Source organism: Nomascus leucogenys, chromosome 9 (assembly GCF_006542625.1).
Source record: "Nomascus leucogenys isolate Asia chromosome 9, Asia_NLE_v1, whole genome shotgun sequence".
NCBI classification, from domain to species: Eukaryota; Metazoa; Chordata; class Mammalia; order Primates; family Hylobatidae; genus Nomascus; species Nomascus leucogenys.
In genome coordinates, this window is record NC_044389.1 from 28,429,124 (window position 1) to 28,455,633 (window position 26,510).

General features: G+C 40.1%; 1 protein-coding gene across 1 annotated transcript in view; it reads right to left on the reverse strand.

Moving 5' to 3' along the window:
- Nucleotides 1-26,510, reverse strand: part of PLA2G4A (phospholipase A2 group IVA) — a 168,331-nt gene that overhangs the window by 49,435 nt on the left and 92,386 nt on the right. Inside the window, exons 8-10 of the mRNA XM_003264476.3 lie at nt 7,044-7,180; nt 869-1,091; nt 11-125 (exon numbers count right to left, since the gene is read on the reverse strand). Of these exons, the coding sequence (XP_003264524.1) occupies nt 11-125; nt 869-1,091; nt 7,044-7,180 (475 nt within the window). The remainder of the gene's footprint in view (nt 1-10; nt 126-868; nt 1,092-7,043; nt 7,181-26,510) is intronic.

The window sequence follows — 26,510 nt, forward strand, 5'->3', positions numbered from 1 at the left end:
AACAACATACCTGCAAACATCAGCTCTGAAACGTCAGGTTTGACATGAAGACAGGTGAAAAGAGGTAAAGGGCATTGTGCAGTATTGACTTTTTCCTTCAAACTACTCAGAGTAGTATTCATTCTCTGTCCACAGAAGAAAGAAAAAGATGACTTTAAATTTATAAACAGATACAGGAAAAATGCTATTCGAAATAGTAATTCCAATCAAAATCTTATAATTTTATAATAAAAATAAGTCTTATTACTTCTAGAAATTACTAGGTCCTGAACGAACAACAAAAAATAAGCTCTATGGAAGTAACTATCTTCATTTAAAACATAATCATAACTCTAGATTATATGTCTACATCTGAACTGGAGAATGAATTAGCAACTGTGGAGCCTGGAAGAAACTTAGCCCCTGGACTCCCTGTCACAGGCTCTCCTCTGCTTTATCTTCAACAAAACATCAATGCAATCATGTATCAAGCGGGTCTGTTCTATGTGATCCCCTCCCTTTCTTGACTCTATTCAGGCAAACTTCATTCTTCCTCATCTAAAAATGTTACCATTCTTGGAGGGAATGGGCAGTTAAGGGTTAAAATGTGAATTTTTTTTTTTTTTTCCAGAGAAAAGGAATACAAAAGCACTTCCTCACACATTCAAAACCTTTACATCATTGAAATGAATTAGTAAGCACTAGTTTGAAAGGTAGAAGAATTATAATCTCTGGTGGGGAGAATGGGCTCAGTACACATAGTTGGACAAATAAGTAGAGTCCACCGACTTTTATAAAATGTATTACATTTTCTTTTACTTAAAATGTAATATTATAATATGTTCTGTCTACTTGTTTTAAAAGTAATGTAGATTGAACTGTAACTTACATTATGAATTAGTGTTTCTCCTATTAACATCCCAAAGATATCAGTAAAGGTGACAGGTTGTCCAGAGCTTTTCTTCCTCCATAAAGACTCAACATATCTTTTAACTTTCTGTGGTGTGAGAAGTAAAAGGGGGTTGTGGCTAACATTTTTCATTAGTTCTTCATTAATCTCCTCTGGCCCTTTCTCTGGAAAATCAGGGTGAGAATACAAGGTTGACATGTACCTATACAGAAAACAAAACACAGTCAGTAAAGATAAAGGGCATTACACAGCAGTCTCCAAAGAAAGCAGGCACACTCTGTAAATAAAGCATGGTGGACATATCTGGTTAACTTCATTATCTGATTGCAGATATTAAAACATTTAAGAAAAGAATGTGTCAATCAGAAAGGAGCTGGTCTACCATGAAGGCAAAGAAAAAAGCAGGTGTCAGAGGAAACACTGAACTTTCGTCCACAGTCCAAGAGAGAAGGTGCCCTACTAGGACTACTGTCCATTGTCTAGTGTGCCAGGAATGGAGTATCTCTACCAGGCTATTAGAGATTGATGACAGAGCACATCTGAGTCATGTAAATGAATTGACTTGTCTGGCTCCAAGACTAGTCAAGCAATCTGATCATCTAAATTTCCATGATGATTATCTACAAATAGAAAATGTGTTGTCCCAACTATTGTAAATTCCTAATTCTCTTGACAAATGGTTTTTTTTCCCTTAATTATCCATTGGCCAACCAGACAAAAATCTCAAACCTTGTCAACTGTAGGTCTCTAAATTTCTGAACATATGAACCTGAAGGCAAAATCCTAAAGAGAAATAAAGTCTTTGAATGCTTTCTTATGAAGCCTCTTGTCTGCCAGCCATTTGGCCACTTCTGGTAAAACTGGAAATCACCATGAGCCTTGATATTTGATATCTAGATAATAAATATTCAGTTATGGTGCTCCTACCTGTGAACCAATACCTCTAGTATGGTAGATCTCATGCTGACCATTAATTACTTGTTTACTTATCTGTTTCCCTCAATAAATTGTGTCCTCCTCCTTCAGGAAATAAACTTTGTTTATTCATCTTTTTTAGCCTCAGTGACTAGCTAATGTCTGTCATACGACAAGCACAGCTTAGGAAACTCATAGAACAAAATAAAAATAGAATATGTAAACACTTCATCACTTCATCCAATCAAGGAGAAAATAGCACATGTTTTAATCTCTTATTTCCTTGGGATTCAAATCAAAATGTCTATTATAATGGTTATCATCCCTTCGAGGGGAGAAAACTAATTCTTCTTAGGCCCCTACTATATTCTGGGTACCGTGTTGGTTAATTGTTCATAAGCTGTTGTCTTGAAGACTCACGGTGGCTTTCAAATATTCTATTTTAATTATCAAGAAAAAGAGCATTGGGAAATTTAAATAACATGCTCATATTCCCCAGTTTATAACAGCAGAACTGGAATTCAAAATTTATCCTCTCCCCAATAGGCTTTTTTTTTTAGTGTATTATACAAGACTTCAGTTTTTAGAGACCAAACTATTCCCATTTCACAATAAATTATAAGTCCTTATTGGGTTTGAGTTCCTTGGAGACCAGCTGAGAATAATAATCAGTTAATAAATGGAGAGTAACAGATCCACAATGGAACACATGTGCAGAAAAAAAAAAAACTTTAAACGATTTTTGTACAACAAATTGAATTTGAAACAGTTCCCTCAACATGTGGTAATGATAAATCAAATAGACTTGCTCAACTCAGTATAATCATGAAATATCTATAAAAATGTAGCTTTGAATACTTGAAAGATACACAATTCATTTATTCCTATAGTTATTCCAAAGTCTACCATGTGATTCATCCAAATCAAAAAAGATATGAAATTCTGGACCTTCTCATACTTTTAATAAATGCACAATGTGCTCTCTGAAGATTGAAGTAATCTGGTGTTCTCTCTCTCTCTCTCTCTCTTTTCCCATCTCATGAAGCAGTTGGCTTGGAAATACAAACCCTGGCGAGAAACAGAAAAACCTAGAATACTTCAACCATTGGCATTGGGTTAATGGTCTCTGCTTGTTCAGCATTTATGACACATATTCCTTAGAATTCACAAGGTGAGTTGGATAATCTTTTCATGGTGTCCCTGCAGTTACATCTAACTGAGTGAGATTATCTCAAAAAATAAAAAATAAAACATAAAAGTATCACCCCAGTTTTTAACTCTATAGTTAAGCTTTAATTTTCATCTCTTTACCAATAATGTTTCCCAATTATACCAATCAAGTTTCAAAAAGAGAGTAGCTTAGACATAGCAGGGCCTCTATAAATTAGTTAATTAATGAGTGAAGGGGTCTTAGGTTTATTTATATAAAAATCTGGAAATATTTGCCTCAAATTTTTCAACATATTTATATGATAGGACACCTCATTCTTTTTATCTAAATGCGTTTTAGATTTTGTGACATTTTAAATCTAAATCATGCCAGAGAGGAAGTGATGTTCAATTCAATCCTTGTCTCCAAATCAAATGGTCAATGTTTTAAAATATCAGTAGCTAACCAGCAGGACTTGCTGAATCCAAACCTTCAGGGGTAAACATTTAGGGTTAAACATTTAGAATTTTTGTGCTTAAAAAAGAGCAGAAATGATTCTCATCTGCAACTAAGATTTGGAATGACTTGAGAAGACCCTCAACATCTGTTAAGGAAATATCTTAAAACCCTTTAAAAGCCCCTAAATTAATTTTCCCATAAAACGCAGTTTTAACACATTTCTTCATTCAGTGATTAAGCAACTATGACCTAAGGAAAGTCGGCACTGTGCTAGGTAAGAGAGATTCACTAGGGAACAAGACAAACTTAGCCCTTAAACAACACATTTTCTCTAACACATATCTTGACCTTTGATCCTGTCACAACTTATGTGACAATTTCTGTTAATATTGTTTCTTTTTTCACTGTTCTAAGAATTTTTCGTACTGTTAAACTGAAAGTTCTCACTCTCAAATTCTATTTTAGTTAATTCAATAAATTGGACCATATTGTCTATAGATGCAGAGCTGCTCTCATTTCTTTTTAGATGGTAATACTGTACAAACTTGGCAGTCAACATCCAATAGCCCCTTATGATGCCATAAAAGAACAGCTGAGGAAGAAAGCTGTACTAATCCTGAGTAAAAGAACACAGGATTACTGTCCTGTTTTTTTAGTTCACTCATTTCAGGTCTCCAGGTTGGCTAATATTTATATTTAATGAATCACAACTATCATCCAAAATTAATTTCAGAAGTAATTACCATAAAAGTAGTAGCAGGTATAAGGGAAGCTTTGTCCTACCTAAAATTCTCTTTTGTGATCACAGAAAACTTTCTGGGAGGTCCAGGGCTTCTCCAGATATTTCCGTATTACCTCACTTATATCAAATAATGGCCGTGTATCAGCAGAATATAAAAGGTTACACAACATAGAAGCATAATGTGTTTTCCAAGTCTTTCCGAATTCCTTCCTTTGAACTTTTTACCTTCTCACCTGTACTTTTTAAGAGAGAACTGTGAACATGAATCATCCTGGCCACCTTTTCTTCTGGTAAGGGAGCATCTCTTCTTTCCTGGCTAACACCTTCACCTGTGCTTTCCATCTTGTGTCCTGTCTCTGCTGGAGTCTTTTTCTATCTATGATCCTTCTTTTTCTTTATCTTCCATCTATGCCTCTACGTAATTTCCTACATCTCATACATCTACGAAAATGCTCAACTCTCTTAAATTCTGAAAAAATAAGTAAAAACCCTTCCCTGGGTCCTATGTTCCCTTCAAACAATGACCGAGCTCCTTCCTTCCCTTTCCAAACAAAGTACTTGAAATAATAGAAGGCTTTTATGAGGTTCACATGCTTATTTTTTGTACTCTCATGTTTTATTCACTTCTTATTTTTTACACTCTCATGTTCAAAAGTATCTTTTAATTACTTTTACTAGTGGTTCCTGCTAAAACCACTAACCAAACCCAGTCCTTTGCTAAGCTTTTCACAGATTTTCAACATTATTAAAACACCCACTCCTTCTTGAAGCATCCTTCCCTCTAGATACCATCTTTTACTTAATTCTCCTCTATGACAGCTTATTTGCAGTCTCCATTAGGGTTTTATTTTCTTTTTATCTATGAAGTTTTGGAGTGTTACAGGGTTCCATGAATTAAATTCTTGGTGGTAATAGCTAAAATGGCAGAAGTTGATGGAATTACCTAGGGAGGACATATTGATATAATAGACCAAAAGAGAAGCCCTGAGGGAAAGCCCACATTAAGGAGAGAAATTGTGGAAGTTGTAGGGACAATATATGGAGGAGAGACCAATCAGAGAGGATGAAATAAAACCAAAAAGGCGTGATAGGAACGATTAGAAAGAAGGACAAATCAATGTGTGAAATGTCTCAATCTCCAATCCCTTCCTCCCCCATCCCACATACACTGAGAAGTCAAGGAAAATAAGAACTATGCAAATAAAGTGGTCTGTGTGTGAAAATTTATTACAAGGAGTGAGCAGCCTTTTAAGAAAATGAAATAAAAAGGGAAAAGCTGAGCTTTACGGAAATAAGACTGTGAAAGATAGGGTAGAAGTATACATATGTGTGTGTGCGTGTACACATTTAAAATCCTTTTAATTACATTTTATAGGACTTGTTCACTGACAGGGGAATGTAAGAAGATATTGCACCAAATCTATGACCAAAGCAATGACTGTAGCTCTAATCAAGCTCACACATACACAATTATATCCCCAAATCAGCACTCAAAGTCTAGTCTTGCTTTATTAGATGAGTTTAAGAAAGTAAGCGTCTTACAGTTGTCAGTGATGGACAACAGGCATCTAATAAATAGTGAGTACAAAGAAAGAACACCACTCAAAGAATAATAACAAAATGATTGAGTAGGCGAACTAATGTAAGGGTCCAAGATTTTCGAACACATTACTCATTAAACAGGCAGATGCCTGCTCTTTCCTTCAAGGGAAAGAATAATGATGGGCTACACCCTTCCTTCAGAAGAAATAAATCATTTTGAGGGTACATATAGAGAAGATGGAAACGATGGCTCAAAGTTTTTGTTTCATGACTAAATAATCTGATTCAAAACATTTAAGAAACTGTAGATGATTTAAATGTGAAACTCTCTGTAAAATATCTAGATGTCCCAGAAAAGAGTGTGGTTTAGTAGAAAGAACTCAGAATGACAGATCAAAAGCCTGGGTTTATATGCTAGCTCTACTAGTGATGTTGGACAAATCATTTGGCTTCTAAGTCAAATTTTCTTTAGCATAAAAATGAATAAACTCATACCCATCTCACAAGATAAAATGACACAGAAACTTTAAAATACTAGACATATATAATACAGTATTCTGATAGATGAGTTTGCCATGGCCGAATGACTAAAAAGGGCTTGTAAGTCCAAGACAGATCTTTAGTAATAAGGTGATGCTCTTATTTGAGACATGTGAGCAAGGACTTTTCATTTGATTTTCAATGTGCTTATGTAAGATAAGCAAACCAAAAAGTATGTAGTATCTTCTTTGAAAATGTTTTATAAATATATTTGTGAAAACCTACAGGGTACAAGTATTATACATACGGATGTTTTAAGTCTCCACCTAAATTTAAAGGACTAATTTCATATTTAGTTAGATGAAAATCAATGAAATATATTATATTTCTATATTCAAAAAATTGTTTTCTTTGTTCTGTATACTATGGTATCTTGCATCTTATTCTATTTGCCCTAAAGAAGAAAATGAATATGTAGTGAATCATGTAGAGTTAGACGTGTTCACCGAAGGACTACAAATCAGCAAATTATAAGAAGATTAAATTAATTATGGGTGGAGTATGTTGTTCCACTTCTATTTTTATCTAGAATTATTTTCAATTAGTCTTTTTTATTTTATGTTTTAACTACATTTTAAGTTACAAACTGGCTTAAAAGAAGTAAATTTGCACCAAAAAGTTATTATTAAGTATGGATTTGTCTTTAAAAAAATCTTTTAAAGCAGATTGTGGCATCAAACTGGAAAGTTTCAGTAATTTAAAGTTAATGATCAATTTTCTAAATCCCCTTTTCTCTTCTAGTGCTTGAGTTAGATAAATCCTAAATATTTCAAGTTATAAGACTAAAATTAAAAATGCATACTAACCAGGTGGAGCCAGAAAGACCAGCAACGTAGGTAGCACAATCCAGAATTCCTGACTCGTATAATGCCTTCATCACACCAGAGAATCCCACCATGGCTCGGAAACCCCCACCTGAACCCAATATGGCTACCACAGGCACCTGAAATGATACAACAGAGAGATCTGTACACAAAGCAAAAATCATAAAATACAGTTCCCTTTAGTCTCAATCTTTATGTTATACATCTCATATTTTGTCACAAAGAAGTGTAAATTGACTTCATACTTTAGTAATGCCTAATTTTTTAAAGGAGGAAAATAAGGCCGGGTGCAGTGACTCATGTCTGTAATCCCAGCACTTTGGGAGGCCGAGGCGGGATCCCCTGAGGTCAGGAGTTTGAGACCAGCCTGACCAACATGGTGAAACCCCATCTCTACTAAAAATACAAAATAAAAAATAGCTGGGCGTGCTGGCGGGCGCCTGTAATCCGAGCTACTTGGGAGGCTGAAGCAGGAGAATTGCTTGAACACAGGAAGCAGACGTTGCAGTGAGCTGAGATCGTGCCATTGCACCCCAGCCTGGGCAACACAGCAAGACTCCATCTCAAAAAGAAAAAGAAAAGAATGTTTCATATAAGAAAATAAAAAAGCAATGTCTATTAGAAAAAATATATTATTAAAATGACCAACTTACTCTATTTAATAATAACAATAATACTCTATATTTGTTCAACATTTTGCAAATTTTTGGCTTGCTTTCAGGGACATTGTCTTATCTAACTCTCTCAGAAATCATGTAAGGTGAGCAGTAGGAAAGTATTTGCTGGTTTTGCAAATGAAAGTTATATAATGATGATGTTACTTGTGTAAGATCTACTAGTTGGTAATTCATAGTTGAGTAAGCACCTTGCCTTCAGGTTACATTTACAGAGAGCATCTTTAACATCTGGTGACTGATCTAATGTTAGCAGTAAAGGAGAGGAAGGTGGGTGGTCAGACTTAGGGTTTCTAGCTTTGCTCTTAAGCAGATGATGCTATCATTACCCAAAACAAGGATCCCAAGGCATGAAGTTAGGTGAAGGAAGAAATAGTGCACTCAGTCTTAGAAATGCTGAATATACAACATGAATGCATTGTGTTTCAAGTATTGGCACTTGATCCCTGAGTGGCCACTTACCAATATTATGTATACATACATTCATGGAATGATTATTTTACAACCAGAAGGACTGAAAAGATTGTATAGTCATAAGATATAGTAGTTGTAAGGAAGGCAGATAAGAATTTAGAACAAAGAGGAAGGATTTGAATTAAGCCTTAAAAGGGGGTTGAGTATATAGGCAGTATAATAATAATAATAATAATAATAGCAAACATTTATCCTTTAAATTGGGAAAGAGAAATCTGCAGAGGCCAGATCTTATTAGAGTTAGAGCAGTGAATAGTAGAACACCTAGGACTAAATTCCTAACCCAGAGCTGTACTTTAACAAGTGGTCTCAAATAAAAAAACACTAAGCATCAAACTACATGCAAACTGGAAACCTCATAATGAAAGCACACTCTACAAGTGCAGTGCAATGGAAGGATCTAAATGGCTTTGAATCTGTATATGTATATATGCCTGTGTGTATGTGTATCTGTGTATATCTTTATGTATCTTTATATAGATGTATGTGGGTTTGTATAAACACCAAGCTCTCAAACACAGATTTTAAAACTGTAAATAAAGTAAAATATGTAAGTCCTTAAAAGCTTGTCTGGAGGGGGAAATAAAGCTAAGGTAGGAAGCTAAAGTAGATTATACAGAGGATGAATAGAGTACAATAAAGTATTAGGTGCAGCAGTAGTTGTAAGGAAGCCAGATATGAAGTTAGAATGAAGAGGAGGGATTTGAATTCAGCCTTGAAAGGGGGTTGAGTTTACAGGCAGTATAATAACAATAATGATAACAATAAAAGCAAACATTTAACATTGCTATGTGCTCAGTTCTGGGCCTAAGGTTCAGGCCAAGATAGGCACAAGCAGGAAAGGGTATGTGATCTGGAAACCAAAATACTTGGGGTCTTAGTATTGTAGCAGGTGTATATTAGGGAGTTGGGAAAATAGGATTATGAACGGCATTGAGGAAAAACAATTTCAAGATTAATACTGTAAAAGATGGAAGGTTGTTCATATTCAAAAATTATTTGGGGGCATTTGAGTCTATAGGTATGGTTAATTGTAGCATTGTATTATTAAAAATAACCAACCCAGTACCAATTAGGTAGTTTAGAATAGAGAAAAAAAGTTCTTAGTAACAGATTATACTCTTCATTTCAACACACAGCAAACAGCCTGCACTGTTATTCAGCAGGAGATTTAATAAGAGAAACTGGAAAAATGACCATGTGAGCTTCTCTAATCCTGAGAAAACAACTTCCCAGATGTCCTTCTCCAACTGCCAACAGCCCGACACATACTGAAGATGCTTATGGTGTATGTTCCTTGGAATTTTCTGGAAACAGCCTCCTATTAAACTGGAATTCATGTGTTAGGTAACCTATTGTTCTCATTATTGCTTTGAAGTAATTCTGAAGGAGGTTTTCAGGTCAGGGTTTCAATTCAGATAGTTCTGTTGTCATCAAGGGAAGGAAAATGTCAGATATTTGTATGTAAAGTTGAATAATCAAATAATTGGCTGAGCAGATTATAATTACCTTCATTTGTAAATGCATATAATGCATTTACATTATATCATTTAATTTTCATAACCTATCAGCACATACTATTACTCCATTTGTTTGTTTGTTTGTTTTGTTTTTGAGACAGGGTCTCTCTCTCTCTCACCCAAGCTGGAGTCTCTCTCTGTCACCCAGGTTGGAGTGTACTGGCATAGAGACGGGGTTTTGCCATGTTGCCCAGGATGGTCTCAAACTCCTGGGCTCAATGGATCCACCCACATTGGCCTCCCAAGTAGCTGGAACTATAGGTGCAGCACACCTGGCTAATTTTTGTATTTTTTGTAAAGACAAGGTTTCACCATGTTGCCCGGGCTTGTCTCAAATTCCTGGGCTCAAGGGATCCACCCACCTTGGCCTCCCAACATGCTAGGATTATAAGCATGGGCCACCACACTGGGCCTATAACCCCATTTTTAAAAATAAAGCAATTTAAACACAAAGAAGCTATTTTTTTCCAATGTCACAAAGCTAGAAAGTGGTATTTGGAGTCAAAGTTGGGTCTGCCACATAACAAAGCTATTATTTCACTATGTTCTACTTTGTCTCTCAAAACAAATGGCCCCTACTTTTCCCCAACTAATGCTGCGTCCTAAGGCCAAGAAAATACTCTGTGGGATCAGTTTACTTATATATAAGAATATTGATCTTGATATATTGATATATAAAAATATTGATCTTGAAGCTTTTAGCAACTAGTAATATTCTAGATTCTGTAACACCTACAGAAACATGAATTATAAAACTATAAAATTGTAACTATGAACTATAAAAAAGAATGGGAAATTAGATGTGTCAAGAACATATCATATGTACCTTGCACTCTCTCATGGACACTTTCACACAATTTATTTCATTTAATCTTCCCAGCTCTCAAAAGGAAGTCATTGTTTGTTTCATTTTTCAAGTGAGGAGTGCAGATAATACCTTGTCCATAGACAGATAGCTAATAAGTAATACAACCAGGATTTGAACTGAAGTATGTCTGGCATCGAAATTCCTTGCTCTTTCCTTTGTCATTGCTCAGAAAGAAAGGGGTAACCTTTACGTAGAGAAACCACTGATGCTTGGTCAAACTATATTTCAAATTATGTATCACTTAAAATAACGTCAGGACAATTTTACATAATAAACAAAGACTAAGTTTGGAGTTTTAATAGTCTTGCTCATTCTGAAATAATGTTCAAAGAAATAACACGAAAGTTATAAGGTTCAGCTGTTAGTCATGGCTCTAATTCTAAGAGAATCAAATAAGTGTTGCTGAGAAGGTTTGGGGTTATATTTGGACCTAATATCATTACTATTTAGATATAAATGATGTCAATAAATATTTCTCATACTTCCTTCATATGATTACGGGAAATGAGTTTTCATTTACCAAAAGCCTTGTGTTTTAATTTAATTATCCTGGTACGTAAGCTTACTGACATTATTAGTTGCCTCCCTTTCAAAAGAAAATTCTGAAGTATTCAAGAATATTTTTGTTTTTCATAGACAATTACATAAAAACATTTCTCTCCTTGGCTCCCTGTATTAGTCAGGGTTCCTCAAAGAAACAGAACCAACAGGATGAGTAGATATACAGAAAGAAATTTATTATAATGAATTGTTTCACACCATTGTGGAGACCAGCCAAGTCCAAATCTGCAAAATGGGCTGGCGAGCTTCATACCCAGGAGAGCCTATGGTGCAGATGAAGCCCAAGGGAAGTCTGCTGGAGAATTCCCTCCTGCTCAGTGAGGCAAGTCTTTTCGTCATATTCAGGCCTTGAATGGATTGGATGATGCCCACCCACATTATAATAGTAAGGATAATCTGCTTATTCAAAGTAAGCAAGAACACCAGCAGCAAATCTAGCACTTGGTCTTATATGCCTCTTCATTGCTTCTGACATGCGGACGTTTGCTTGCCTCTTCCCGACCCTGTTCCCCTCACAGCTTACATTTCTCAGCAGTCAAGGGCTTTGGGCCCCTCAGAGTGCACAACCTTGCTGAGTGCAGTCTGGGCCCCTTGGATATCTAACCTGCTCTCTAGACCAGTTAGGCCAGTTTCCAGCTCTGTTTAACTCCTTGGCTGTTTATATCCCACCACTTCCTCAGATAAGAAAAATTCAGCTCCACCTCTTGATTCCTGAAACCTGACCCTTGCAAGCCCAGGCCTGCTCAGTTCATGTTCCCATACTCCACTAAAGGGAGCCCTTCACTGCCTGCCTTTCGACCTTTACCATCTGAAAGCAGAATAAAGATTGATAGTACGAAGACCCATTGTCAGAATGAAGGTGGAAAGAGGTGGGAAAATATTCTTGATGAAGGAAACAGCAGAAACACAGGAATGGCAATGCTTATTGACAACTCAAGGTTGATTTCTCTTATCTCCTTCAGAAACTGTCTTGCTCTGCCTCTCCCTCCACGACTAGATGATCTCTCTTTCTCTAGCCTTTCACTTAACTTATATGACAAATGTAAGTACCAAGTGGCATTCGGAGAATTAATGACTTAAGGTCCATATTTTACTTCTATTTTCATCCAAAGCTGTCTGTTTGTTTAAACTGAAATATGGTCCTTATAGTCTTCCTTAAGAAAAAGCATTCTCTCTTTTACACTCTGATGACAAGAAGAATCTTTTCTTCTCTCATTTCTTTACTACTCTAATTCCAGATTTTACTCCCCCAGCCAACCTTGTTATGTTATGGCTAGTTTTTAGGGGACATAGAGACTGGATAGTAACATTTCATTTCACAGACACAACTGTAATCTGAAAACTTTATCTGACCAAAAACTATTTTAGAACAAGAAAAGTTTAAAAAGTGGCTTCTGAACTATCAAAATACACCAAAAATCCCCATACACAAAGTCATATATCTTGCTCAAAGAAGAGATCTCAGCCCTCTTCTCATAAAGAAATTATATTAAATAGAGACACTGTTCTAACAGCAAGTTTGCATGTCAGATTTGAATTCCAGAGCAACAAAGTTGAAAGAGAAAAGGGCAGGTGAAGAAAAAACACTTCAAGCAGCCAACACAGGGCACAGAACAATGGCACCTGAATGCAAAGGAAGCAGGCCTGAGAATGCCCAAATTGGTTCAGTCTGAGCAAGAAATTACACATTTCAGAAAGATTTCCATCTACATAATCGAAATCAATAATTTTTTTCAAAAATCTTGGTACTTAACAGAATAAACACTTAGGCTTTAAAAAAACCTTAACTATTTGACTAGTTCATTATACAGGCAGGAAAACTAATTTAAAAATTAGGCCATGCTAAATTTAACAATTATTGACCACGAGTGTTATGCCACAGAATGGCAGCACCTAAGAATATGTATAATATTACTGTTTTACTGAGTAACTATTATGTGCCCCTATATATTTTGCTGGATGCTTTATGAGCATTAGTACTTATCCCCTTACCCCAGCAGGAGACATTATCATCATTTTACAAGTGAAGCACAAAGGTAAAACAAGGTTCCCAAATATATACTGCCCAAATTCATTCAACATTGAATTCAACGTTGAGGTCTAACCTGGATACCGTCTGTATTGAGAGAAATAGGACTGTTCTTGTTCATTGTACAAACTGTCACAACAGCCCACTCTTCCATACATTAGGAAGGCCAACTGGCCAGCACTGAACAGAAAGTGAAGACTTTGATAGGGGACAAAGGATGTGGAAAGTTAAGAGATCCAAGAAGTAACATAAAAATAGAAAAATGTTACTTTTGTTATGCGAATGGGTGGTGCTGATAACTTCTAAGCTGATTATTTCTGCCAAGAGAAAACAGTGTGGGCTGAAAACAAAAAAAGCAACAACAAAAGTTTTAATTCTATAAATGACTTCCAAACACATGAATTTAATATTTTTTTGAAGGATAGCCCAGAGAAAAAGCATGATTACCTCATTCCACATCTGTTGCGGAAAAGTTATTTTACTGTCATTCATACGAACATGAAGCAAAGTTATATTTTCCCAGGAAGACTTACTAATCCTTTCCACAAAAGGAGGAGTGACTAGAGGTGGCAGCAGAAACTTACTTTTTGAAAAGAAGAACCTAAGAAAAAATGCCAACCAATGTGTCCTACATAAATTTCTAACTCAAGAGTCTAAGCCAAGATCTCATCAAAACCTTCTCCTTAACCGGTATTTCCCTAGCAAACGATACTGTTGTTCCTGCTTCAAAACCATGACCTCTCTCTCTAGCAAATTTACTCCATGCATGCAATGCCTAAATCTGTGCCCTCATGCATGCAACAAAATATTCACCAAGGATCTACCATACTAGGAACTATGCTAGGTGGTTGAAATATAGAGATGAATAACACAGATATTGTCCTGGCCCTCATAGAACTTAAATTCTAATGGAGAAAACAGTCACAGTCACCAAATAAATATTTTTACAAGAATCTTTTTAAGTACAACCATGGGAAATGCTGAGAAGAGAATGTTCATATATGCCATAAGAGAGTATAACTGAGAGAACTAGCTTAGACTTAGGTTAAAGAAGGAGGACATGATTTGGGAGAGTCTCATAAGAAATTACCTGTGTGCTCATTAAAGAATGGGAGAGTGTTAGCTAAAAAGGGGGTGAAGTGGAGAGAGGGATTGCATAGGGGAAGCCTATTGCAGCAAGAGGGAGCACTGTACAGGAGACCTCCAACCGGGGAAAGATTCTGTAGGGACACAGAACTAAGAGGTGCTTACTGGGAGGGAGTATAGAAATTTGGGATAAACTGGCAAAAATGAAGCTAGAAAGAAGCTGTGGCGAAGAGTCTAAGAGCAGTGGAAGGATTTTAAACTTGGGATGGATTGAATTAGATTTCTGTTTTGAAACATTCACTCTGAATTCATTGTAAAAAGAAAGTGGGAAGAGGGAAGACAAGTACAAGTCCTCTCAATACACAAACATATGTGAGTCCTCTCTATACAAGGCACAGAAAGAGACAAAACTTTGTGTTCAGATTCAGATAGGCTAAGTTTGAGATGCTGGCAGGAATACACATAAAGAAACCAAGTAAGTTTGTAGATATTTAGGTCTGAAGCCCAGAAGAGAGGTTCTAAGTTGTTGACATACATGTGAAACTCCTTAGCACACAGTTGTTGGGCGACATCATAGGCTAGAGAGCAATTTCCTTTTGTTGTTGTTGTTTGAGACAAGGTCTCACTTTGTCACCCAGGCTGGAGTGCAGTGGCACCATCTTGGCTCACTGCAGCCTCTACTTCCTGGGTTCAAGTGATCCTCCTGCCTCAGCCTCCCAAGTAGCTAGGACTACAGGTGCGCACTACCACACCTAATTTCTTTGTATTTTTTGCAGACATGGGTTTTCACCATATTGGCTGGGCCGGTCTTGATCCTCCCACCTTGGCCTCCCAAAATACTGGGATTACAGGTGAGAGCCACCACACCCTGACTGAGAATCCTGGATTTAAATCCCAATTGCCTAGAAAAACATATTTCTCATGGGGCATGGTGGCATGCACCCCATAATCCCAGCAGTATGTGAGGTCGAGGCAGGAGGATCATTTGAACCCAGGAAGTCAAGGCTGCCGTGAGCCAAGATGATGCCATTGCACTGCAGCCTGGATGACAAAGCGAAACCCTGTCTCAAAAAAAGAAAGAAAGAAATAGAATGAGGAGAAAGAGGACCTAGGACTATGACTTGAGGAATTACTATATGTAAGGAATGCTCAGATGAAGAAGAGCTGGTAAAGAACACCAAACAGGCATGATGAAGACCATGAAAAGGGAGTAAGTGAAGAGTAGACAGTGTTTCAAAATGTAAGGAGACATCTGTCATCTGCAGCTGCAAGGTTAGGTAAGATAGGGCAAGAACAAGATCCTGTGCATTTATTAGTACTGGTGTCTAAAGGAGGTAGAATGAGCTTGTATAGAAAATGTTGGAGACATTTGTGAAGGTAAGGAGAGAAATAAAGCAGAAGGGAAGAGAGAATACAGAATCCAGAAAATGTTTTTTATTCTTTATTTTCTTTTTATAACTGAGTTTAGAACATGTTTATATTTTTATAGGAAATATCCACACGGAGGTAGATGCTGACAATACAGGTTGAGAGTGATCTGGGAAAATCTGAATAATAGATATATTGGGGTATTCAAGAGGAGCTTAGGATCCATATCTGATGGGTATCTGCATTTGAAAGCAAAGGGAGTAGTTTCTCTATTGAACTACGAGGGAGGTTGCAAAGGACAGGCATCAGTTATGGAGTATGTCAATTTTATAGCAAGAAATGAAGGATTTGTCATCTCCTAATTTTTATTTCTCTATCATTAGGAGACAAGTCTATCTGTCATGAGGGGAACAGGAAATAGTCAGCCATTAGCAGTAAAGAAAATAATTGTTGCAAATAACTAGAAAGCAATTAGGCAGGGAAACTCTGAGATTGCAAGGCACGTTCTCCCAAATAAAGTTGACAGTCATGACTTACAAGAAATATGAATTTCCTCCTTTTTCTTCTAGCTAGCTCATACCTCAAGGCATGGCCAACAGACTTCAACTCTAAAAGAAATTTCCATTCTCTCTACTGCAGAGAGTGAATCATCCTCTTGCAATCACTTGCATCCCTCAGTTCACACCTCTTTATTAAGAACTTAACACATCATTGGTTTTGTTTGCTTAAATATCATTCTTCCAAGCAAGGCTTTAAAATCACTAAGGAAAGTAATTCCTCAGGGCTAGCCATCTCAGCTTTATTCTTCTCTAGTGCCTAGCACAGTATCTCAATAAATTACAAATGTTAGAAATGAAAAGAATTTGTAATATCATTTTTCTGTTTTGAGGGTATACCAATACCATATAAGGATGGTGACAAAAAGAAAAATGTTGTAGAATTGCTACTGAAAAGTTTTCTATATGAAAAGAAACACACATACACACACTAAAAACTTCAGAGAAGCTATAAATTTCTGAATAATGTATAGAGAAGACAGTTTTTTCAAGAACTAATTAGCCTGACATGATAAACAACCACAAGTTCTAACAAGGGTCTATTACGTTGACAAGCAAGATATAGGATTTGGCCAGGCATGGTGGCTTGTGGTTGTAATCCCAGTAAGGGAGGAGACCACTCCTCATATTGTCTTATGTTCAATTTCTGCCTCCAAAGAAAGAAGTAAAAACTAAAAGGCAGAAGTGAAATCCACAAGCAGACAGCCTGGTGCCACACCCTGGGCCTGGTAGTTAAACATTGACCACTGACCTAATCAGTTATGTAATCTATAGATTACATACATTGTATAGAAAAGCACTGTGAAAATCCCTGTCCTATTCTGTTCTGTTCTAATTACCGGTGCATGCAGCCCCCAGTCATGTAACCCCTACTTGCTCAATTGATCACAACCCTCTCAAGTGGACCCCCTTAGAGTTGTGAGCCCTTAAAAGGGACAGGAATTGCTCACTCAGGGAGCTCAGCTCTTGAGACAGGGGTCTTGCCAATGCTCCCAGCTGAATAAACCCCTTCCTTCTTTAACTCGGTGTCTGAGGGGTTTTGTCTGGGGCTCGTCCTGCTACATTTCTTGGTTCCCTGACTGGGAAGCGAGGTGATTAACAGACGGTCAAGGCAGCTCCTTAGGTGGCTTAGGCCTGCCCTGTGGAGCATCCCTGCTGGGGACTCTGGCCAGCTTGAGCAACACAGATCCTGAGAGCGCTCCTAGGTAGGCAATTGCCCCAGTGGAACGCCTCACCAGAGCAGCGCGTGGCAGGCCCCCGTGAATGATCAACGCAGTGGCTGAACACCAGGAAGGAACTGGCACTTGGAGTCCGGACAACTGAAACTTGGTAAGACTAGTCTTTGGAACTTGCCCACTCCATTTGAGTGGAAGCATGGCCTGATCACCCACAGTGTGCCTGTACCAGCACTTTGGTTTTTGTTTTTGACTTGACTTGGATTGCTTGATACTTTGGTTTTGGTTTTGACCTGACTTGGATTTCTTTTTTTATTTTTTTATTTTTTTTTTGAGATGGAGTCTCGCTTTGTTGCCCAGGCTGGAGTGCAGTGGCGCAATCTCGGCTCACTGCAAGCTCCGCCTCCCGGGTTCACGCCATTCTCCTGCCTCAGCCTCTCCAAGTAGATGGCACTACAGGCGCCTGCCACCATGCCTGGCTAATTTTTTATATTTTTAGTAGAGACAGGGTTTCACCGTGGTCTCGATCTCCTGACCTCGTGATTCGCCCACCTCGGCCTCCCAAAGTGCTGGGATTACAAGCATGAGCCACCGCGCCTGGCCTGGATTTCTTGATACTCTGATTTTGGTTTTGATTCTGGTTTGGTGTAAACTGTAAAAGTGTGTATGTGCCCTTTTTACCCGTTCTTTGTTTTGTGATGTGTGTGTGGTGTGAGCGTGGCCTTTTGTCTCGAGGAAACATGGGTCAGGCACAAAGTAAGCCCACCCCACTAGGAACTATATGTTGAAAAATTTCAAAAAGGGATTTAAGGGAGACTATGGGGTCACTATGACAACAGGAAAACTTAAAACTTTGTGTGAGATAGACTGGCCAGTATTAGAGGTAGGTTGGCCATCAGAAGGAAGCCTGGACAGGTCCCTTGTCTCAAAGGTATGGCACAGGGTAACCTGTAAGCCAGGGCACCCAGATCAGTTCCCATATGTAGATTCTTGGTTACAGCTAGTTTTGGACCCCCACAGTGGTTAAGAGGACAGGCAGCAGCAGTACTACTAGCAAAGGGACAGTTAGTTAAGGAAGGTTCTTGCTCCACCTGCTGAGGGAAGTCAGCACCAAAAGTCCTGTCCAACCCAACACCAGAAAAATCACGGCAGGAATTGGTACCAGCAGTACCCCCTCCTTATCAAAAGGAAGGGCCCCCCACTCCTGAGCCCACAGCACCTCCACCTGCACCAGATAACCACACCCCTAGACCATCCAGAGTAGACAAAAGAGGAAGTGAAGCCGCAGGAGAAACTCCTCCATCGGCCGCTTGACTATGGCCCAAGACTGGAACCCAAATGCCCCTGAGAGAGAAGCAATATACTAGGGTAGATGAGGACAGACACATGGTGGAAAGGCGTGCCTTTGTGTATCAACCTTTCACCTCTGCTGACCTCCTCAATTGGAAAAATAATACTACATCTTACACTGAAAAGCCTCAAGCTTTAATTGACTTGCTCCAAACTATTATACAGACTCATAATCCTACTTGGGCTGATTGCCACTAGCTGCTCATGTAGCTTTTTAATACAGATGAAAGGCAAAGGGTGCTCCAGATGGCAACTAAGTGGCTAGAGGAGCACGTCCCAGCCGATTACCAAAACCCCCAAGAATATGTAAGAATTCAGCTGCCAGGAACAGACCCCCAATGGGACCTGAACAAGGGACCAGACATGGAAAGGCTAAGATGGTACCATGAGGCATTAATAGAAGGTCTAAAGAAAGGGGATCAAAAGGCTACAAATGTAAATAAGGTCTCTGAGGTCATCCAAGGAAAAGAGGAGAGTCCAGCACAATTCTGTGAAAGACTGTGTGAGGCTTACCCTATGTACACTCCTTTTGATCCAAATAGCCCTGAAAATCAGCACATGATTAACACGGCCTTAGTTAGTCAAAGTGCGGAAGATATCAGGAGAAAATTGCAGAAATAGGCTGGGTTTGTGCGTATGAATACCTCACAGTTAATAGAAATAGCCAATCAAGTGTTTGTGAATAGAGATTCAACAAGCCGCAGAGAAAGCCGTAAAGAAGGCAAATGCCAGGCTAGGCGAAATGCTGACTTACTGGCCATGGCCATTAGGGGAATTCCCCTGAAAGGAGAGGGAAAGGGGGGTTCCGGGAAGAATACCCAGTCTAATCGCCCACGCTTGCAACGTAACCAATGCGCCTACTGTAAGGAAATAGGACACTGGAAAGATAAGTGTCCCCAACTGAAGGAAAAGCAATGTGATTCGGAACAAAAGACCTCAGATAAAGACGAGGGAGCTTTGTTCAATCTGGCTGAAGGGCTACTGGACTGAAGGGGACCGGGCTCAAGCGCCCCCAAGGAGCCCACGGTCAGGATTACAACTGGGGACAAGGACATTAAGTTTTTGGTCAATACTGGCGCTGAACATTCAGTAGTGACCACCCCAGTCGCCCCCTTTGATATAATCAGAGCAACAGGAGTTTCCACTAACCAGGCTTTGTGTCTACCACGGACCTGCTCGGTGGGGGGAAATGAGATAGTTCACCAGTTCTTGTATATGTCTGACTGTCCCTTGCCCTTGATGGGAAGAGACTTGCTTAGCAAGGTGACAGCCACCATCTCCTTTACAAAACAGGGCTCTTTACAGCTAAAGTTACTGGGAACAGGAATTATCAAGGCCCTTATGGTCCTCCGGGAAGAAGAATGGAGACTTTTTCTAACCAAGCCACGCCAAGAGATAAAACCAGCTCTAGCTAAGCAATGGCCCGAGTATAGGCAGAGGATAATCCTGCGGGACTGGCGGTCAACCAAGCCCCCATGCTCATAGAAGTTAAGCCTGGGGCCCAACCAATTAGACAAAAGCAGTATCCGGTTCCCAGAGAAGCTCTCAAAGGAATCCAGGTTCATCTCAGGTGCTTGAAAGCCTATGGAATTATAGTTCCTTGACAGTCTCCATTGAACACCCCCCTCCTGCCTGTCCCTAAGCCAGGGACCAAGGACTACTGGCCAGTACAGGACTTGCACTTGGTCAACCAAGCTACGGTGACTCTGCACCCAACAGTTCCTAACCCTTACACATTGTTAGGGCTGCTGCCGGCTGAGGACAGCTGGTTTACCTGTCTGGACTTAAAAGATGCCTTCCTTAGCATCAGACTAGCTCCTGAGAGCCAGAAGCTGTTTGCCTTTCAGTGGGAAGATCCGGAGTCAGGTGTCACTACTCAGTACAGTTGGACCCGGCTTCCCCAAGGGTTCAAGAACTCCCCTACGATCTTCGGGGAGGCCCTGACTTGAGACCTGCAAAAGTTTCCTGCTAAAGACCTAGGCTGCATCTTGCTTCTGTATGTGGATAACCTTCTGCTGGGACACTCCATGGCAGTCAGGTGCACAAAAGGGATGGATGTCCTGCTTCGGCACCTGGAGGACTGTAGATATAAGGTGTCCAAGAAGAAAGCTCAGATCTGCAGACAGCAGGTACACTACCAGGGATTCACTATTCAGAAAGGGGAGTGCAGCCTGGGGTCAGAAAGAAAGCAGGTCATCTGCAGCCTATCGGAACCTAGAACCAGAAGGCAAGTAAGGGAATTCCTAGGAGCTGTGGGGTTTTGCAGATTATGGATTCCAAACTTTGCAGTTTTAGCCAAACCTTTGTGCAAGGTTACAAAGCAGGGCGATCAGGAGCCTTTTGAAAGGGGGCCTCTACAACAGCAAGGCTTTTGTAAGTTAAAGGAAAAACTTATGTTGGCCCCAGCCTTAGGACTACCAGATTTGACAAAGTCCTTTACACTCTATGTGTCAGAAAGAGAAAAAATGGCAGTTGGAGTTTTAACCCAGACTGTGGGGCCCTGGCCAAGGCCAGTGGCCTATCTCTCAAAACAACTAGATGGGGTTTCCAAAGGCTGGCCACCATGTCTAAGGGCCCTGGCAGCAACAGCCCTGTTAGCACAAGAAGCAGATAAACTAACCTGTGGGCAAAACCTGAATATAAACGCCCCCCATGCTGTGGTAACTTTGATGACTACCAAAGGACATCATTGGTTAACAAATGCTAGATTAACCAAGTACCAAAGCTTGCTATGTGAAAATCCCTGCATAACTATTGAAGTCTGTAACACCCTAAATCCCACCACCCTGCTCCGAGTATCAGAGAGCATGGTAGAGCATAAGTGTGTAGAGGTGTTGGACTCAGTCTATTCTAACAGACCTGACCTTCGGGACCAGCCATGGGCATCAGTAGACTTGGAGTTAGACATGGACAGGAGCAGCTTCATCAACCCACAAGGAGAAAGATGTGCAGGATATGCAGTGGTAACTTTGGATGCTGTCATTAAAGCCAAACTGTGGCCACAGGGCACTTCAGCCCAGAAGGCTGAGCTCATTGCTTTAACTTGGGCTCTAGAACTCAGTGAAGGTAAGACTGTAAACATCTACACTGACTATCGATATGCCTCTCTAACCCTCCAAGGGAATGGAGCATTACATAAGGAAAAGGGCCTGTTAAACTCTGGGGGAAAGAACATAAAATACCAACAAGAAATTCTACAATTATTAGAGGCAGTGTGGAAACCTCAGAAGGTGGCAGTCATGCACTGCAGGGGACACCAGCGAGCCTCCACCTCAGTGGCCTTAGGAAACTCTCTAGCTGATTCAGAAGCTCGAAAAGCAGCTTCTACCCATTACTGGGCATCGATAGCAGCCCCCTTACTCCCTCAAACACCTGACCTGATACCTACCTATTCTAAGGAAGAAAAAGACTTCTTCCACCCAGAAAGGGGGCAAGTAATAAAAGGAGGATGGATCAGACTGCCAGATGGGAGGGTAGCTGTGCTGCAGTTGCTGGGAGCCACAGTCATATTGGCCATGCACGAAACCACTCATCCAGGGTAAGAGTCACTTGAAAAATTGTTAGGCCGGTACTTCTACGTCTCACACTTGCCAGCCCTTGCCAAAGCAGTAACACAACTGTGCATTACTTGTCGACAGCACAATGCGAGGCAAAGCGCCACTGTTCTGCCCTGCATACAAGCTTATGGAGCAGCTTCTTTTGAGGATCTTCAGGTGGATTTCACAGAAATGCTAAAATGTGGAGGTAACAAGTATTTGCTGGTTCTTATGTGTACTTACTCCGGGTGGGTGGAGGCTTATCCAACACGAACTGAAAAGGCCTACGAGGTAAACCATGTGCTTCTCCGAGATCTTATTCCTAGGTTTGGACTGCCCTTATGAATCAGCTCAGATAACGGGCTGGCATTTGTGGCTGACTTGGTACAGAAGACAGCAAAGGCATTAGGAATCACTTGGAAGCTACATACCGTCTACTGACCTCAGAGTTCCGGAAAGGTGGAGCAAATGAATCGGACTATCAAAAATAGTTTAGGGAATGTCAGGAAACAGGGTTAAAGTGGATACAGGCCCTTCCTATGGTATTGTTTCAAATTAGATGCACTCCTTCTAAGAAAACAGGATACTCCCCTTATGAAATACTGTATCATAGGCCTCCTCCTATACTAGGAGAGTTGCCAGGCACTTCCCAAGAGTTAGGTGAAATTGAATTACAGCGACAGCTACAGGCTTTAGGAAAAAATACACAAACAATCTCAACTTGGGTAAATGAGAGGTGTCCCATCAGCTTATTCTCCCCGTTCACCCTTTCTCTCCAGGTGATCACGTGTGAATCAAGGACTGGAACGTAGCCCCTTTGCGGCCATGGTGGAAAGGACCTCAGACCATCATCCTGACCACACCCACGGCTGTAAAGGTAGAAGGAATCCCAGCCTGGATCCACCACAGCCGTGTGAAACCTGCAGCCGCTAAAACCTGGGAGGCAAAACCAAGCCCGGACAACCCCTGAGAAGTGACTCTGAGGAGAACGACAAGCCCTGCTCCAGTCACACCCGGAAGCTGACTGGTCTACGCACAGCCGAAGCATGAGGACAATCATCATGGGACTCATTTTCCTTATAATGTGGACTTGTACAGTAGAAACTTCCACTGATTTTCCCCTCATAGAGGCCTGCTCTCAGTGTATACATCAGATTACCAAGGTAGGGCAACAAGTTAAAACAATCTTTCTGTTCTATAGTTACTATGAATGCCTAGGAACTCTAAAAGGAACATGTTTATATGACACTCAGTACAAGGTATGTAGCCCAGGAAACCACCGACCAGATGCGTGTTATGACCCCTCTGAACCTCCCATGTACACATTTTTTGAAATAAGAATAAGGACTGAAGACTGGTGGGGACTCATAAATGATACAAGTAAAGTATTAGCCAGAACAGAAGAAAAAGGGGTGCCCAAACGCATAATCTTGAAATTTGATGCCTGTGCTATCATTAATAGCAATAAGTTAGGAAGGGGATGTGGCTCTTTTCGTTGGGAAAAAGGCTATGTGACCAAAAATAAGTACATTTGTCATGAATTAGGACTGTGTGGAAATGAATGTGGATACTGGTCTTATGTCATTTGGGCCACTTGGATAAAAAATGAAAAGGATCCAGTCCACCTTCAGAAAGGAAAGAATGACCTTTCCTGTACTAAGGGACAATGTAACCCCTTAGAGCTAGTAATAACCAATCCCCTTAATCCTCACTGGAAAAAAGGGGAGCGTGTGACCTTAGGAATCGACGGGGCTGGGTTGGATCCTCGAGTAAATATCTTTGTTTGCGGAGAAGTTTACGAACGCTCTCCGGAGCCAGTGTTTCAAACGTTCTATGATGAACTAAATGTGCCAGTACCAGAAATTCTAGGAAAAACAAGAAATTTGTTTTTGCAACTAGCCAAGCGTGTAGCCCAGTCTCTCAATGTCACTTCACGTTATGTATGTGGAGGAACTGTAATGGGAGATCAATGGCCAAGGAAAGCCCGAGAATTAGTACCTACAGACCCAGTTCCTGATGAATTCCCGGCTCAAAAGAATCACCCTGATAATTTTTGGTCCTAAAAGCCTCAATTATTGGACAATATTGCATAGCTAGAGAAGGAAAAAAATTCACTCACCCCGTAGGACGACTTAGTTGTCTGGGACAGAAACTGTATAATGGTACCACAAAAACAGTCACTTCGTGGAGCTCAAATCACACAGAGAGGAATCCATTCAGTAAATTCCCAAAGTTGCAAATTGTGAGGACCCACCCGGAGTCCCACTGGGAATGGACAGCCCCCACTGCATTATACTGGATATGTGGGCATACAGCTTATGCCAAATTACCTGACCAGTGGGCAGGTAGTTGTGTTTTTGAAACTATTAAACCATCTTTCTTCCTACTGCCCATAAAAACAGGCGAACTCCTGGGCATCCCTGTCTATGCTTCCCGTGAAAAGAGAAGCATAGCTATAAAAAATTAGAAAGATAATGAATGGCCCCCTGAGAGAATCATACAATATTATGGGCCTGCTACTTGGGCACAAGTTGGCTCGTGGGGATACCGGACCCCCATTTACATGATCAACCAAATCATACAGTTACAAGATGTCTTAGAAATAATCACTAATAAAACCAGCAGAGCCTTGACTATTCTGGCCTGGCAAGAAACTCAGATGAGAAATGCTATCTATCAAAATAGATTGGCTCTCGACTTGCTAGCAGCTAAAGGAGGGGTCTGTGGGAAATTTAACCTTACTAATTGCTGTCTACACATAGATGATCAAGGGCAAGTAGTTGAAGACATTGTTAGAGATATGACAAAACTGGCACATGTGGCTGTGCAAGTGTGGCATGGATTTGATCCTGGGGCCATGTTTGGAAAATGGTTCCCAGCACTAGAGGATTTAAAACTCTTGTAATAAGAGTTATAATAGTAACAGGAACCTGCTTACTGCTCCCTTGTGTGCTACCTGTACTTCTTCAAATGATAAAAAGCATTATCGCTACCTTAGTTCACCAAAATGCTTCAGCACAATTGTACTATATGAATCACTATCAATCTGTCTTGCAAGAAGACATGGGTAGTAAAAATGAAAGTGAGAACTCCCACTATTGAGTGAGATTCTCAAAGCGGGGGGATATAAGGGAGGAGACCACCCCTCATATTGTCTTGTGCACAATTTCTGGCTCCAAAGAAAGAAGAAGTAAAAACTAAAAGGCAGAAATGAAATCCATAAGCAGACAGCCTGGCACCACACCCTAGGCCTGGTAGTTAAACATCAACCCCTGACCTAATCAGTATGTTATCTATAGATTACAGATATTGTATAGAAAAGCACTGTGAAAATCCCTGTGCTATTCTGTTCTGTTCTAATTACTGGTGCATGCAGTCCCCAGTCATGTACCCACTGCTTGCTCAGTCGATCACGACCCTCTCAAGTGGACCCCCTTAGAGTTGTGAGCCCTTAAAAGGGATAGGAATCACTCACTGAGGGAGCTCGGCTCTTGAGACAGGAGTCTTGCCGATGCTCCTGGCCAAATAAACCCCTTCCTTCTTTAACTTGGTGTCTGAGGGGTTTTGTCTGTGGCTTGTCCTGCTACACCAGCACTTTGGCAGGCAGAGGTGGAAGGATTGCTTGACCTCAGGAGTTTGAGACCAACCTGGGCAATATAGCAAGATCCCCATCTCTAGAAAAAAAAAATATATATATATATAAATTTTCTGGGTGTAGTGGCATGCACCCATAGTCCTGGCTAATTAGGAGGCTGAGGAAAGAGGATCACTTGAGCCCAGAAGTTTGATGATGCAGTGAGCTATGATTGTGCTACTGCACTTCTGCCTGGGCAACAAAGCAAGACCCTGTCTCTAAAAAAAAACAAAACAAAAGACGCAAGATTGAAGAGAAGTCTCTCTTTTTAAAATAAACTTAAATGAAGTTTTCCTGTTTCCTTTAAGCAAAAATTCCCCTTAAGCAGCATCTCATTTTAGAGTCTGCTCCCATAACAACACAAGTCACTATAGCATCAGTTAGTTGGCTTTTGAACCCTACCCCCACCTAAAACATATTTGCAAATCTGCAACCACATGTGGGACAGGGGTGATCATTTGGCTCCCTTACTCAGAATTTATGTCTCATTTCCAGCTGTATCCTGACCTTAATTTGCAATAATCTCAAATTCCTACAAGAATGAATTCTGAGGGGAGGAGCCAAGATGGCCGAATAGGAACAGCTCCGGTCTCCAGCTCCCAGCCCGAGCGAAACAG